This window comes from Carcharodon carcharias (genome assembly GCF_017639515.1).
Source record: "Carcharodon carcharias isolate sCarCar2 chromosome X unlocalized genomic scaffold, sCarCar2.pri SUPER_X_unloc_17, whole genome shotgun sequence".
Taxonomy (NCBI): domain Eukaryota; kingdom Metazoa; phylum Chordata; class Chondrichthyes; order Lamniformes; family Lamnidae; genus Carcharodon; species Carcharodon carcharias.
The window spans coordinates 46,226-62,500 of NW_024470872.1; the positions used below are offsets into that span (position 1 = coordinate 46,226).

Here is a 16,275-nt window from a genome sequence, read left to right on the forward strand (position 1 = left end):
GATACGGGGAGAGAGCGGGATTGAGGGATAGGGGGTAGAGAGGGAGGGAGTGAGGGATACGGGGGAGAGAGTGGGAGCGAGGGATACAGGGGGAGAGGTGGGAGTGAGGGATACGGGGAGAGGGAGTGAGGGATACGGGGGAGAGAGCGGGAGTGAGGGATACAGGGGGAGAGGTGGGAGTAAGGGATACGGGGAGAGGGTGGGAGTGAGGGATACGAGGGAGAGGGTGGGAGTGAGGGATACATGGGGAGAGGGTGGGAGTGAGGGATACAGGGAGAGGGTGGGATTGAGGGATACAGGGATAAAGTAGGATTGAGGAGGATAAAGAGAATGTGGGGATATTGTGCCCCAAACAATTGTGACCGATGTTCAAAGCCTCTGTTATTCCTCCTACAGAAACGTTCCTGGGTGACTTCCTGTTGTTGCACTGTACCTTCATGACCATTCCACAACTACACAACTCCCTCTTCAACCAATATCCTTTACGTTTCAAAATGAGGAATAGAAACTTCAAATGCCGGAGGGTCAGTGCTGAGGGAGAGCCGCACTGTCGGAGGGTCAGTGCTGAGGGAGAGCCGCACTGTCGGAGGGTCAGTGCTGAGGGAGAGCCGCACTGTCGGAGGGTCAGTGCTGAGGGAGAGCCGCACTGTGGGAGGGTCAGTGCTGAGGGAGAGCCGCACTGTCGGAGGGTCAGTGCTGAGGGAGTTCCGCACTGTCGGAGTGTCAGTGCTGAGGGAGAGCTGCACTGTCGGAGGGTCAGTGCTGAGGGAGTTCCGCACTGTCGGAGTGTCAGTGCTGAGGGAGAGCTGCACTGTCGGAGGGTCAGCGCTGAGGGAGCGCTGCACTGTGGGAGGTTCAGTGCTGAGGGAGTGCCGCACTGTCGGAGGGTCAGTGCTGAGGGAGCGCCGCGCTTTCGGAGGGTCAGCGCTGAGGGAGAGCCGCACTGTCGGAGGGTCAGCGCTGAGGGAGAGCCGCACTGTCGGAGGGTCAGTGCTGAGGGAGAGCCGCACTGTGGGAGGGTCAGTGCTGAGGGAGAGCCGCACTGTCGGAGGGTCAGTGCTGAGGGAGAGCCGCACTGTCGTAGGGTCAGTGCTGAGGGAGAGCCGCACTGTGGGAGGGTCAGTGCTGAGGGAGAGCCGCACTGTCGTAGGGTCAGTGCTGAGGGAGAGCCGCACTGTGGGAGGGTCAGTGCTGAGGGAGAGCCGCACTGTGGGAGGGTCAGTGCTGAGGGAGAGCCGCGCTGTCGGAGGGTCAGCGCTGAGGGAGCGCCGCACTGTGGGAGGTGCTGTCTCTCTGCCGAGACGTCTAGCCATCAGCCTCCTTGAGCGTCTGGCGAAGATCCCAGAGCCGCTCTTCAGAAGGGGAGCAGCGAGTAGGGGGGTGGGGGGTGGGGTCGGGGTGGGGGGGAGTAGCGGAGTGGGGGCCGATATTCACCCCTCAGCCTGCTCGCTGGGGAAAGATCCTTCGGCCATTACGGCTGCTGCCGGGATCTTGCTGTGCGCCACTCGGCCGGCGGCTCGGGGCAGGGAAGCGCATCGCTCCGGCCGGTCAGGCTTCCTTGACCGGCTCCTCACGTACTGGGCCAAGGCGGCCGAGGGGTCAGAGGCGGAGAGGGCGGCGTACACCCTGGTCAAGAAGCGGAAGATCGTCCACCTCGTCGCCCAGTGGGCGGCCATGCTCGGGCCACAGCTGCAGGATGACCCGGCCGCTCGGAGACTCCTGGAGGTGAGACCACCGCACACCACCCCCCCCCCAACACACCCCCCACACCCCCAAGACCCCCTCCCCCCAACACCCCCTCCCCCCAACACCCCCTCCCCCACCACCACCGCCACCGCCACCAACGACAGGTCAGGGAAAGGGCCTGCTTGACCGGTCATCGCCCACCCCCTTCCAGCCAAGCAGACGTTGGACCAGAATCTCGCCGCGTACAAACTGGCCTTTCGGCCCCTCCGCTCCGTCCTGATGTTTCTGCTCCACACCGGCCTCCTCCCCCTCCACCCCACTTCATCTCCCCCACCCCACCCAACCCCCCACCCCCCCCCCCCACCATCATATCCCCCTATCTATCTCCCTCATGTGTTTATCCAGCTTCCCCCCTCCCCGTCAATACATCGACGCTATTCACCTCAACCACTCCCCGCGGGAGCGAGTCCCACATTCTCCCCACTCCCCGCGGGAGAGAGTCCCGCGTTCTCCCCACTCCCCGCGGGAGCGAGTCCCACATTCTCCCCGCGGGAGCGAGTCCCACATTCTCCCCACTCCCCGCGGGAGCGAGTCCCACATTCTCCCCGCGGGAGCGAGTCCCACATTCTCCCCGCGGGAGCGAGTCCCACTTTCTCCCCGCGGGAGCGAGTCCCACATTCTCCCCGCGGGAGCGAGTCCCACATTCTCCCCGCGGGAGCGAGTCCCACTTTCTCCCCACTCCCCGCGGGAGCGAGTCCCACATTCTCCCCGCGGGAGCGAGTCCCACATTCTCCCCACGGGAGCGAGTCCCACATTCTCCCCGCGGGAGCGAGTCCCACTTTCTCCCCACTCCCCGCGGGAGCGAGTCCCACATTCTCCCCACTCCCCGCGGGAGCGAGTCCCACATTCTCCCCGCTCCCCGCGGGAGCGAGTCCCACATTCTCCCCGCTCCCTGTGGGAGCGAGTCCCACATTCTCCCCAATCCCCGCGGGAGCGAGTCCCACATTCTCCCCGCGGGAGCGAGTCCCACATTCTCCCCGCGGGAGCGAGTCCCACATTCTCCCCGCGGGAGCGAGTCCCACATTCTCCCCGCGGGAGCGAGTCCCACATTCTCCCCGCGGGAGCGAGTCCCACATTCTCCCCGTGGGAGCGAGTCCCACATTCTCCCCGCGGGAGCGAGTCCCACATTCTCCCCACTCCCCGCAGGAGCGAGTCCCACATTCTCCCCGCGGGAGCGAGTCCCACATTCTCCCCGCGGGAGCGAGTCCCACATTCTCCCCACTCCCCACGGGAGCGAGTCCCACATTCTCCCCACTCCCCACGGGAGCGAGTCCCACATTCTCCCCGCTCTCTGGGTAAAGAAGTTTCTCCTGAATTCCCCCGATTGGATTTATTAGTGACCGTCTCATATCGATGGCCCCCGAGTTCTGGTCTCTCTCTCTCCCCCGACCCGCCCCCAACACAAGTGGAAACATCTTCTCTCCGTCTCCCCGATCGAAACCCCTTCGTCATTTCAAAGACCTCGATCAGGTCACCCCCTCAGCCTTCTCTTCTCTAGAGCAATGAGCCCCAGTCTGAACATGGGATCGGAGGGAATGGGATCAGGAGGGCTATTCAGCCCCTTGAGGCTGCTCCAACACTCAACTAGATCATGGCTGATTGTCTCCCTCAACCCCACTGTCCCCATATCTCTCGATACCATCAGTCTTGGACATACTCAATGACTGAGATCTTCCACACACCTCTGGGGTAGAGAATTCCAAAGATTCACCACCCTCCTGAGTGAAGAAATTCCTCCTCATCTCAGTCCGAAATGAGTGAGCCCTTATCCCGAGCTTGTGTCCCCCGGTTCCAGACCACCCCCAGCCAGGGGAAAGACCCTATCCACATCCAACCTGTCGCGCCCTGTGTGAATTCGGTAAGTTTCAATGAGACCCCCCCCCTCCCCAACCCCCCCGACTCTCATTCTTCGAAACGCTAATGAATAACAGACCCAGTCTCCTCAATCCCTCCTCAGGACAGTCCTGTCACCCCAGGGATCAGTCCGGTGAACCTCCCTCTGTGGCCAGTATATCATCAAAACATGGGAAATAGGAGCAGGAGGAGGCCATTCAGCCCTTCGAGCCTGCTCCCCCATTCAATTCGATCATGGCTGACCCTCTATCTCAACACCGTCCCCCCGCTCTCTCCCCTTCACGCCTTTCGAGTCTAGAAATCCATCTATTTCCTTCTTAAACATATTCAGGGATTGGGACCTCCACAGCCTCCTGAGGTAGAGAATTCCACAGGTTCACCACCCTCTGAGTGAAGACCTTTCTCCTCATCTCACTCCCAAATGGCCCACCCCGTATCCTGAGACTGTGACCCCCCTTGTTCTAGACCCTCCCCCTGACCCCAGCCAGAGGGAACACCATCCCTGCATCCGGTCTGTCCATCCCTGTCAGAATTTTATACCTTTCAATCAGATCCCCTCTCATTCCCCTAAACTCCAGTGAATACAGGCCGAGTCGGCCCAGTCTCTCCTCATTCGACAATCCTGCCATCCCAGGAATCGGTCTGGTGAACCTTCGCTGCTCTCCCTCTGGGGCAAGTATATCCTTCTTTAGGTAAGGAGACCAAAATTGCCCACACAATACTCCAGGTGTGGTCTCACCAAGACCCTGTACAGCTGCAGTCAGACACCCTCACTCCTGTACTCAAGTCCTCTCACCATGAAGACCAATGTCCCATTTGCCTCCCTAACTGCTTGTTGCCCCTTCCTGTTTGCTTTCAGTGACTGGTGTACAAGGACACCCGGGTTCCCTTTGTACAGCAACAGCTCCCCCCCACTTCTCGACGCCCATTCAATCTGTCCCGATAGACGTAGCCTCCCAGCGAATCGATCTCGCAGCGGCTCTTCTGGCCGCTTTCCAACCCGCGCACGTCTGGCTGACCTCTCCACCTTTTATTCTGCCCTGGATTAAGGAGCTGGAGGAGCTGGTCTCGAAGGACGTTCAGCTGAGCGATGCCATGAGTGAAGACGTTGGGGACAGGAAGAAGCACAGACAGTAAGTGAAGGGGCTGGTCACACTGGTCTGAAGGAGCACGGAGATTTTCTCTGACATTCATTCATGGGGTGTGGGTGTCACTGGGCTGGGCCCAGCATTTATTGCCCATCCCTAATTGCCCCTTGAGAAGGTTTGGGGGGGGGAGGGTGGTGAGCCGCCTTCTTGAACCGCTGCAGTCCCCGTGTGGTGTAGGTACACCCACAGTGCTGTTAGGGAGGGAGTTCCAGGATTTTGTCCGTGTGGTGTAGGTACACCCACGGCGCTGTTAGGGGGTGAGTTCCAGGATTTTGTCCGTGTGGTGTAGGTACACCCACGGCACTGTTAGGGAGGGAGTTCCAGGATTTTGTCGCCGTGTGGTGTAGGTACACCCACGGCGCTGTTAGGGAGGGAGTTCCAGGATTTTGTCGCCGTGTGGTGTAGGTACACCCACGGCGCTGTTAGGGAGGGATTTCCAGGATTTTGTCCGTGTGGTGTAGGTACACCCACAGCGCTGTTAGGGAGGGAGTTCCAGGATTTTGTCCGTCTGGTGTAGGTACACCCACAGCACTGTTAGGGAGGGTGTTCCAGGATTTTGTCCGTGTGGTGTAGGTACACCCACAGCGCTGTTAGGGAGGGAGTTCCAGGATTTTGTACGTGTGTTGTAGGTACACCCATGGTGCTGTTAGGGAGGGAGTTCCAGGATTTTGACCCTGCGACAGTGCAGGAACGGCCGATTATATTCCCAAATCGGGATGATGAGTGACTCGAGAGGGGAACTTGCAGGTGGTGGTGTTCCCCATGTGTCTGCTGCCCTCGTCCTTCTAGATGGTAGAGGTGGTGGGTTTGGGCGGCGCTGTCGAAGGAGCCCTTGGCGAGTTGCTGCAGTGCATCTTGTAGATGGTACACACACTGCTGTCCCTTTGTGTCGGTGGTGGTGGGGGAGGGAGTGAATGTTTGTGGATGATGTGCCCCATCGAGCGGGGCTGCTTTGTCCTGGACGGTGTCGAGCTTCTCGAGCGTTGTGGGAGCCGCACTCATCCAGGCAAGTGGGGAGTGTCCCATCACACTCCTGACTTGTGCCTTGTAGATGGTGGACAAGCTTTGGTGGGGGTGGGAGTCAGGAGGTGAGTGACTCTCCGCAGGATTCCCAGCCTCTGACCTGATCTTGTAGCCACAGTATTTATATGGCTGGTCCCAGTTCAGTTTCTGGTCAGTGGTAACCCCCAGGATGTTGATAGTGGGGGACAGGGGGTGGATTCAGTGATGGTAATGCCACCGATACATCCCATGGACCAGATGAGTTGCATCCCAGAGTTTTGGAGGAGGGGGCTGGAGAGACAGTGGGTGCATTGGTGGTCATCTTTCAGGATGTCCAGGTTCTGGAAAGGCTCCTGCAGTCTGGAAAGTGAGAACGGTAAGCCCCCGCTATTTGAGAAGCGAGGAAGAGGGAGGATGGAGAGCTACAGACCTGCTCATTGACATCAGCAGCGGGGGGAATGTCAGAATCTATCCTAAAGGACAGGATAGCCAGACATTTAGGAAGGAATGGTAAAGACACGACAGGGTCAACGTGGATTTATGAGAGGGAAATCACGTGACCAACTTTGTTGGGAGTTTTTCCTGAGGATGTTACTTGTGCGGTAGATCAGGGAGAACCAGTAGATGTGGTGGCAATTGCATTTTCAGGAGGATTTTGAGGTCAGTAAATAGAAACTAGGAGCAGGAGTAGGGCCATTCAGCCCTTCGAACCTGCTCCGCCATTCATTACGATCTTGGCTGATCATCCAACTCAATAATCTGCTCCCGCTTTCTCCCCATATCCTTTGATCTCTTTCGCCCCCCAAGAGCTACATCTAACTCCTTCTGGAAAACACATAATGTTTTGGTCTCAGCTACTTTCTGTGGTAGTGAATCCCACAGGCTCACCACTCTCTGGGTGAAGACATTTCTCCTCATCTCAGTCCTAAATGGTCTACCCCGCATCCTCAGACTGTGACCCCTGGTTCTGGACTCCCCCCACCCCCACCATCAGGAACATCCTTCCTGCATCTACCCTGTCTAGTCCTGTTAGAATTTTATAGGTTTCGATGAGATTCCCCCTCATTCTTCTGAACTCCAGCGAATATAATCCTAATCGACTCAATCTCTCCTCATATGTCAGTCCCACCATCCCAGGAATCAGTCGCTGCTCTCCCTCTATAGCAAGTACATCCTTCCTCAGATAAGGAGACCAAACCTGCGCACAGTATTCCAGGTGTGGTCTCACCAAGACCCTGTACAATTGCAGCAAGACATCCCTGTTCCTGTACCTGAATCCTCTGTCTATGAAGGCCAACATAGCATTGGCTGCCTTTACCGCCTGCGGGACCTGCAGTGCTAACCTTCAGTGACTGGTGTACGAGGACAACCCAGGTCTGGTTGCACATTCCCCTCTCTCAATTTATAGCCACTCAGATCATAACCTGCCTTCCTGTTTTTGCTACCAAAGTGGATAACCTCACATTGATCCACATTAAACTGCATCTGCCACGCCTTTGCCCACTCACTCGGCTTGTCCAAATCACATAAAAAATAAAACTGGGGCGCGTGTGGGATTGGGGGGTGGTGACAGACTCGCCTGGGCTGAGAATTGAGGTGACCAGACAGAAGCCGGAGAGCTGGAATGAACAGGTCATTCTCAGGGCGTCAGGCAGACTGTTACCGATGGGCTACCGCAAGGGGCAGTGCTGTTCCCAATCTATATCAATGGTTTAAGATGTGGGGACCCAAGTGTAATATTTCCCAGTTTGGCTGATGAGACAAAACTAGGCGAGAAGGAGAGTTTTGGAGGAGGATACAAAGGAGGCTTTTCAAGGGGGTTCGGACTGGCGAAGGGAATGGGCAAGACCGTGGCAGACAGCACAAAACGTGAACGTGCCTGAGGGTTATCCACTTTGGTAGGAAAATGCAGAGCGTTTTTTCAATGGCGAGAGGGTGGGGAGTGTTGATGTCCAAAGGGACCTGGGTGTCCTTGTTCACCAGTCACTGAAAGGTAGCATTCAGGTGCAGCAAGCAGCTAGGGAGACAATTGGTATGTTGGCCTTCATTGTGAGAGGACTTGAGTACAGGAGCGAGGATGTCTGACTGCAGCTGTACAGGATCTTGGTGAGACCACACCTGGAGTATTGTGTGGGCAGTTTGGGCCTCCCTACCTAAGGAAGGATAACAAAAACAGAATTACCTGGAAAAACTCAGCAGGTCTGGCAGCATCAGCGGAGAAGAAAAGAGTTGACGTTTCGAGTCCTCACGACCCTTCGACAGAACTTGAGTGAATCCAAGAAAGGGGTGAAATATAAGCTGGTTTAAGGTGTGTGTGGGGGGTGGGGGGGGGGTGGATTTGGGATTTGGGTGGGGGGAGAGAAGTGGAGGGGGTTGGTGTGGTTGTAGGGTCAAACAAGCAGTGATAGAAGCAGATCGTTAGCACATTCGTTTAGATAATATCACCAACTTTAACACTTTAACACCTCCAGGTAATTCTGTTTTTGTTTAACACCTATGTGTTCTTTTGTTTTGTTGTCTGTGACATCGTTTGATGATCTGCTTCTATTACTGCTTGTTTGTCCCTACAACCACACCAACCCCCTCCACTTCTCTCCCCACCACCCAAACACCACCCCCCCCCACCCACCCCAACAAACACACACCTTAAACCAGCTTATATTTCACCCCTTTCTTGGATTCACTCAAGTTCTGTCGAAGGGTCATGAGGACTCGAAACGTCAACTCTTTTCTTCTCCGCCGATGCTGCCAGACCTGCTGAGTTTTTCCAGGTAATCCTGTTTCTGTTTTGGATTTCCAGCATCCGCAGTTTTTTTTTTGTTTTTACCTAAGGAAGGATATACTTGCCCCTAGAGGGAGAGCAGCGAAGGTTCACCAGACCGATTCATGGGATGGCAGGATTGTCGAATGAGGAGAGACTGGGCCGACTCGGCCTGTATTCACTGGAGTTTAGGGGAATGAGAGGGGATCTGATTGAAACGTAGAGAATTCTTACAGGGGGTGACAGGGTAGATGTAGGGAGGATGTGTCCCTGGGTTGGGGTTGGAGGGGGTGGGGTGGGTGGGTTTTAGACCCAGGGGGGACTGAGTCTCAGGGTTAAGGGGAGGACCATTTAAAGACTTGAGTTGAGGAGGGTTTTCTTCACTCAGAGGGTGGTGAGTCTTTGGAATTCTTTACCCCAGGGAAGGCTGTAGGGGCCTCAGTCACTGAGCATGTCCAAGATGGAGGATTTCTGGAGATTGAGGGCACCGAGGGACGCGGGGATAGGAAGGGGGATAAGTGGCGTTGAGGTGGACAATCAGCCACGATCGGTTTTGGATGGCGAGGCAGGCTCAAGGGGTCGCAAGTAGGGACGAGGTTCTCCACAGCCGATGAGCTGAGGGCAGGGGAGCAGTTGGGGACTGCGAGGGAGCTGGCACTGGGTGGTCTCTGTGACGGAGGGGATAGGTGGAGGGAAGCCTCCATCAGGGGAATCGCTACACGTGTTGGGAGATTAAACCAGCTCCTCTCTCTCCTCACAGCACAACAGAAAACGTGACCAACACAACCCCACTAATGAAAGTGAGTACCAACTTTCGACAGGAGCGCGAGATACCCTCCACGGTTTGTGTGTGCCGGGAACGGTGTAGAGAGAGCTTTACTCTGTATCTAACCCCGTGCTGTACCTGTCCTGGGAATGTTTGATGTGGACAGTGTAGAGGGAGATTTACTCTGTATCTAACCCCGTGCTGTACCTGTCCTGGGAATGTTTGATGTGGACAGTGTAGAGGGAGATTTACTCTGTATCTAACCCCGTGCTGTACCTGTCCTGGGAATGTTTGATGGGGACAGTGTAGAGGGAGATTTACTCTGTATCTAACCCCGTGCTGTACCTGTCCTGGGAATGTTTGATGGAGACGGTGTAGAGGAAGCTTTACTCTGTATTTAACCCCGTGCTGTACCTGTCCTGGGAGTGTTTGATGGGGACAGTGTAGGGTGAGCTTTACTCTGTATCTAACCCTGTGCTGTACCTGTCCTGGGAGTGTTTATATTTTGGGCTGTGCACCCTAGGATGGATAATATTCCTGTTGGAAGCATTACCAATCTCTCAATCCTTCCACAGCTCAGGAACAGTTTGAACAGGTTTACAAGTCTGGAAGATAATGCTGTGAACACCCAGCGGTTAAGGGCAAGCAGTGAAAGTAGGTTAAATACCTCCTCCCACCATCACATGGTCAAACAACACTGACCCTCCGACAGTGCGGCTCCCCCTCAATGTTGACCCTCCGGCAGCGCAGTGCTCCCTCAGCGCTGACCCTCCGACAGTGCGGCTCCCCCTCAATGTTGACCCTCCGGCAGCGCAGTGCTCCCTCAGCGCTGACCCTCCGACAGTGCGGCTCCCCCTCAATGTTGACCCTCCGGCAGCGCAGTGCTCCCTCAGCGCTGACCCTCCGACAGTGCGGCTCTCCCTCAGCGCTGACTCTCCGACAGTGCGGCGCTCTCTCAGCGCTGACCCTCCGACAGTGCGGCGCTCCCTCAGCACTGACCCTCCGACAGTGCGGCGCTCCCTCAGCACTGACCCTCCCACAGCGCGGCACTCCCTCAGCGCTGACCCTACCACAGTGCGGCGCTCCCTCAGCACTGACCCTCCCACAGCGCGGCGCTCCCTCAGCGCTGACCCTACCACAGTGCGGCGCTCCCTCAGCACTGACCCTCGGACAGTGCGGCGCTCCCTCAGCGCTGACCCTCCTACAGTGCGGCGCTCCCTCAGCGCTGACCCTCCGACAGTGCGGCTCTCCCTCAGCGCTGACCCTCCGACAGTGCGGCTCTCCCTCAGCGCTGACCCTCCGACAGTGCGGCTCTCCCTCAGCACTGACCCTCTGACAGTGCGGCTCTCCCTCAGCACTGACCCTCCCACAGTGCGGCGCTCCCTTGGCTCTGACCCTCCGACAGTGCGGCGCTCCCTCAGCACTGACCCTCCGACAGTGCGGCTCTCCCTCAGTGCTGACCCTCCGACAGTGTGGCACTATTTATTATGGGAAATGCTCTCTTGTCTGGTGTGTCGGGTCAGACAGGAAACACCTCGTTCCCCTGTCCTCCTGACCCTTCCTTCTTCCCTTGTCTCTCTCTCTCTCTTCCCCAGTTGTCTATCAGATACACCGCGCGGACCATTCCCAGATTCAGTTGCTGATGCCCGTGGACACATCTGTGCAGGACCTGATCTCTATCCTGGAGGAGGATTGTGTGGACCAAGGGGGACACGTTATGGTGCAGCTGAGCTCAGCTGGGGGTAAGTCCAGACCCAACACTCGGGGAGCCCGACACCAACCAGCGGGCAAACCATCAGCTGCTCCATCAATGACCTCCCCTCCACCGGACGGTCAGAACTGGGCTGATGTTCGCTGACCATTGCACAATGTTTACACCCCGGGCAAAACTGAAGACAATGGGAATCAGAGGGAAAACTCTCGGCTGGTTGGAGTCATACCCAGCACAAAGGAAGACGATGGTGGTTGTTGGAGGTCAGTCATCTCAGCTCCAGGATATCACTGCAGCAGTCCCTCAGGGTTAGTGTCCTCGGCCCAACCATCTTCAGCTGCTTCATCAATGACCTTCCTTCCATCATAAGGTCAGGAGTGGGGATGTTTGACTCCCCCCCACCAAAGTCTGTCCACCATCTACAAGGCACAAGTCAGAGGTGAGATGAGACACTTCCCACTCGCCTGGATGAGAGCAGCTCCCACAACACTCGAGAAGCTCGACACCGTCCAGGACAAAGCAGCCCCGCTCGACGGGGCACCCCATCCACAAACATTCACTCCCTCCACCACCACCAACACACAGGGGCAGCAGTGTGTGTACCATCTACAAGATGCACTGCAGCAACTCGCCAAGGGCTCCTTCGACAGCGCCGCCCAGATTACACAATATTCAGCACCATTCACAACTCCACAGATACTGAAGCAGCGCATGTCCGAATGCAGCAAGACCTGGACAATATCCAGGCTCGGGGCTGACGAGTGGCAAGTAACATTCGCAGCACACAAGTGCCAGGCAATGACCATCTCTCCAACAAGAGAGAATCCAACCATCGCCCCTTGACATTCAATGGCATTACCATCGCTGAATCCCCCACTATCAACATCCTGGGGGTTACCATTGACCAGAAACTGAACTGGGACCAGCCATATAAACACTGTGGCTACAAGAGCAGGTCAGAGGCTGGGAATCCTGCGGAGAGTCACTCACCTCCTGACTGCCCCCCCCAAAGCCTGTTCACCATCTACAAGGCACAAGTCAGGAGTGTGATGGGACACTCCCCACTTGCCTGGATGAGTGCGGCTCCCACAACACTCGAGAAGCTCGACACCATCTAGGACAAAGCAGCCCCCGCTCGATGGGGCACCCCATCCACAAACATTCACACCCTCCACCACCACCAACGCACAGGGGCAGCAGTGTGTGTACCATCTACAAGATGCACTGCAGCAACTCACCAAGGGCTCCTTCGACAGCGCCGCCCAAACCCACGACCTCTACCATCTAGAAGGACGAGGGCAGCAGACACATGGGGAACACCACCACCTGCAAGTTCCCCTCTCGAGTCACTCACCATCCCGACTTGGGAATATATCGGCCGTTCCTTCACTGTCACCGGGTCAAAATCCCGGAACTCCCTCCCTAACAGCGCCGTGGGTGTACCTACACCACACGGGACAAAATCCTGGAACTCCCTCCCTAACAGCGCTGTGGGTGTACCTACACCACACGGGGACAAAATCCTGGAACTCCTTCCCTATCAGCGCCGTGGGTGTACCTACACCAGACGGACAAAATCCTGGAACTCCCTCCCTAACAGCGCTGTGGGTGTACCTACACCACACGGGACAAAATCCTGGAACTCCCTCCCTAACTGCGCCGTGGGTATACCTACACCACACGGACAAAATCCTGGAACTCCTACCCTAACAGCGCTGTGGGTGTACCTACACCACACGGGACAAAATCCTGGAACTCCCTCCCTAACAGCGCTGTGGGTGTACCTACACCACACGGACAAAATCTTGGAACTCCCTCCCTAACAGCGCCGTGGGTGTACTTACACCACACGGACAAAATCCTGGAACTCCCTCCCTAACAGCGCCGTGGGTGTACCTACACCACACAGACAAAATCCTGGAACTCCCTCCCTAACAGCGCTGTGGGTGTACCTACACCACACGGACAAAATCCTGGAACTCCCTCCCTAACAGTGCTGTGGGTGTCACGTTGGTTAACAATCATTGGCTTAGCCAGAGATGCCTGTGAAAGATTAGTCAATCTCCGCATTCTGGGGGAGGGGAAGGGGCAGACCATTACTCTCCACTCAAAGAGTTGGACTTCAAGTAAGCAACTCACGGGGAACTTTATAAAAGACTATTTCAGCCACCCCTGGAGGATTGCAGCCAGTCTACAACTGTGGGAGAAGGTGAGGGCCTTGGAGAGGGATTGGGAGAGATTCATGAGAATGGTGCCCAGGATGAGGGACTCGGTTCACTTGGGATAGATGGGAAGAGCTGGGATTGTAGAGTGGATGCTGGGAGAATGTTTCCCCTCCCCCCAACTCATGGGGGAATCTAGAACGAGGGGGTGGAGGAGGGGGCACAGTTTCAGAATAAGGGGTCTCCCATTGAAGACGGAGACGAGGAGGAATTTCTTCTCTCAGAGGGTGGTCAGTCTGTGGAATTCTCTCCCCCCGCCGCACCCCCCACAGAGAGCAGCGGAGGCCGGGTCAGTGAATATATTCGAGGCCGAGTTAGACGGGTTTCTGATCGACGAGGGAGTCGAGGGTTATGGGGGGGGAAGGACAGGCAGGAAAGTGGAGTTGAGATCAGCCGTGACCTTGTTGAATGGGGGATAGCAGGCTCGAGGGGCAGAGTGGCCTCCTCCTCCTCCTGTTTCTCAATGTTCTTCCGATCAGCTCAATGTGAAGGAATGACCCTGAATGTTTCTCTCCCAGACATGGTGGAACTGAGGCCAAATGATCGATGTGTTTATACATCAATGGGGCTGAACGATCGTCTCTACTTCTGTACCAGAGAACAGAGAGAAACACTGGTAAATGTCTCAGTTATCTGGAGAGGTTCACCCAGCTCAGTGTCTAACCACCCCCCCCCCAGCTCAGTGTCTAACCCGCCCAGTTCCACGTCTAACTCCCCCCCAGCTCCACGTCTAACCACGCCCCCCAGCTCCACGTCTAACCGCACCCCCCAGCTCCACGTCTAACCGCACCCCCCAGCTCCACGTCTAACCACCCCCACCAGCTCCACGTCTAACCACCCCCCCCAGCTCCACGTCTAACTACCCCCCCCCAGCTCCACGTCTAACCACCCCCCCAGCTCCACGTCTAACTCCACCCCCCCAGCTCCACGTCTAACCCGCCCCGCAGCTCCACGTCTAACCCCCCCCAACTCCACATCTAAGCTGCCCAGCTCACTGTCAAACTCTCCCCAAACTCTCCCCACCTCAACATCGAACTCCCCCCACCTCAACACCAAACTCTCTCCAACTCAACATCGAACTCTCCCCACCTCAACACCGAACTCTCCCCAACTCAACACCAAACTCTCCCCAACCCAACACCGAACTCTCCCCAACCCAACACCGAACTCTCCCCAACCCAACACCGAACTCTCCCCAACCCAACACCGAACTCTCCCCAACCCAACATCGAACTCTCCCCAACTCAACATCGAGCTCCCCCCAATTCCACATCGAACTCTCCCACTCATCGCACTCATTGTCCTCAATATGATCTAACTCCCACCATCATCCATCTCCCAACCTCTCATTCAGCCAACCCAATATCCCACTCGCCTTGCCTGATCTAACGTTGTCCCTTCTCCAGGCCTTGCTGCACTACCTCTTGCACATTCCCATAGCGACCCCTGGCTGGACTCTCCCTTTGTCTGTTGTCAACTCGATCTGTCGATTCCAGGCTCAGTGGGTTACCGATCTAATGGGAAGTCAATGTTCCTTAGGCTCCACACCCAGAGCAGCAGCAGCCAAGCTCAGGTACCCACACAACCCTAGAGGTCTTCAGCTCCAAGGAACTGGCCAATCACCTGACCGAGTATGACTGGGAGCTCTTCAACTGTGTCCATGAGGTAAATATCAGGTCTTTAACAGAACAACAGGGCTGCCTCTGTCCCTCGATGGTGCGCACTTGACCTCTGAGACCAGGTCATGGTAGGTGAACACCCACCCACCCCTCCCCCAACACATGCCCCCTCCCCCCCCCACCCCCCAACCAACTCCATTAAGTTTTACCCCATCATCCAGGCTGACAACCATCAGTGCCCCTGCTGAGGGAGAGCCGCACTGTCGGAGGGTCAGTGCTGAGGGAGAGCCGCACTGTCGGAGGGTCAGTGCTGAGGGAGTGCCGCACTGTCGGAGGGTCAGTGCTGAGGGAGAGCCGCACTGTCGGAGGGTCAGCGCTGAGGGAGTGCCGCACTGTCAGAGGGTCAGTGCTGAGGGAGAGCCGCACTGTCGGAGGGTCAGTGCTGAGGGAGTGCTGCACTGTCGGAGGGTCCCGCGTTTCCTCTATAACAACAGTGACCACACTTCAAAAAGGAAGGTCCTTCATTGGTTGTGGAGCGATTTCCGATGTTGATGGGCGGTAACTATCTCTGGAGAAATCGGAGAGCTCTTCTCTGTCTCTCTCTCTCTACCCAACTCCCTCTCCCTCTTTCTCCATCTCCCTCTCTCTCTACTCATTCATTGGCATCACCATCAGTGAATCCCCCCCGGGGGTTACCATTGACCAGAAACTGAACTGGGACCAGCCATATAAACACTGTGGCTACAAGAGCAGGTCAGAGAGGCTGGGAATCCTGCGGAGAGTCACTCACCTCCTGACTCCCCCCCCCAAAGCTTGTCCACCATCTACAAGGCACAAGTCAGGAGTGTGATGGGACACTCCCCACTTGCCTGGATGAGTGCGGCTCCCACAACACTCGAGAAGCTCGACACCGTCCAGGACAAAGCAGCCCCCGCTCGATGGGGCACCCCATCCACAAACATTCACTCCCTCCCCCACCACCACCGACGCACAGGGGCAGCAGTGTGTGTACCATCTACAAGATGGACTGCAGCAACTCGCCAAGGGCTCCTTCGACAGCGCCGCCCAAACCCACCACCTCTACCGTCTAGAAGGACGAGGGCAGCAGACACATGGGGAACACCACCACCTGCAAGTTCCCCCTCCCGAGCCGCTCACCAACCCGACTTGGGAATATATCGGCCGTTCCTTCACTGTCGCCGGGTCAAAATCCTGGAACTCCCTCCCTAACAGCGCCGTGGGTGTCCCTACACCACATGGACAAAATCCTGAAACTCCCTCCCTAACAGCGCCATGGGTGTACCTACACCACACGGACAAAATCCTGGAACTCCCTCCCTAACAGCGCTGTGGGTGTACCTACACCACACGGACAAAATCCTGGAACTCCCTCCCTAACAGCGCCGTGGGTGTACGTACACCACACGGACAAAATCCTGGAACTCC

General features: G+C 56.7%; 1 protein-coding gene and 1 long non-coding RNA gene across 2 annotated transcripts in view; both read left to right on the forward strand.

Moving 5' to 3' along the window:
* The first annotated feature begins 1,612 nt into the window (after positions 1-1,612).
* Positions 1,613-9,316, forward strand: LOC121275082. The gene is made up of 3 exons (XR_005942354.1): positions 1,613-1,725; positions 4,651-4,733; positions 9,272-9,316. It is a non-coding gene; the product is annotated as an uncharacterized LOC121275082 (long non-coding RNA).
* A 572-nt stretch (positions 9,317-9,888) lies between these two features.
* Positions 9,889-16,275, forward strand: part of LOC121275084 (rap guanine nucleotide exchange factor 4-like) — a 6,989-nt gene continuing 602 nt past the window's right edge. Inside the window, exons 1-4 of the mRNA XM_041182490.1 lie at positions 9,889-9,931; positions 10,873-11,019; positions 13,729-13,826; positions 14,750-14,875. Coding sequence (XP_041038424.1) covers positions 10,920-11,019; positions 13,729-13,826; positions 14,750-14,875 — 324 coding nt within the window. The 5' untranslated portion in view covers positions 9,889-9,931; positions 10,873-10,919. The remainder of the gene's footprint in view (positions 9,932-10,872; positions 11,020-13,728; positions 13,827-14,749; positions 14,876-16,275) is intronic.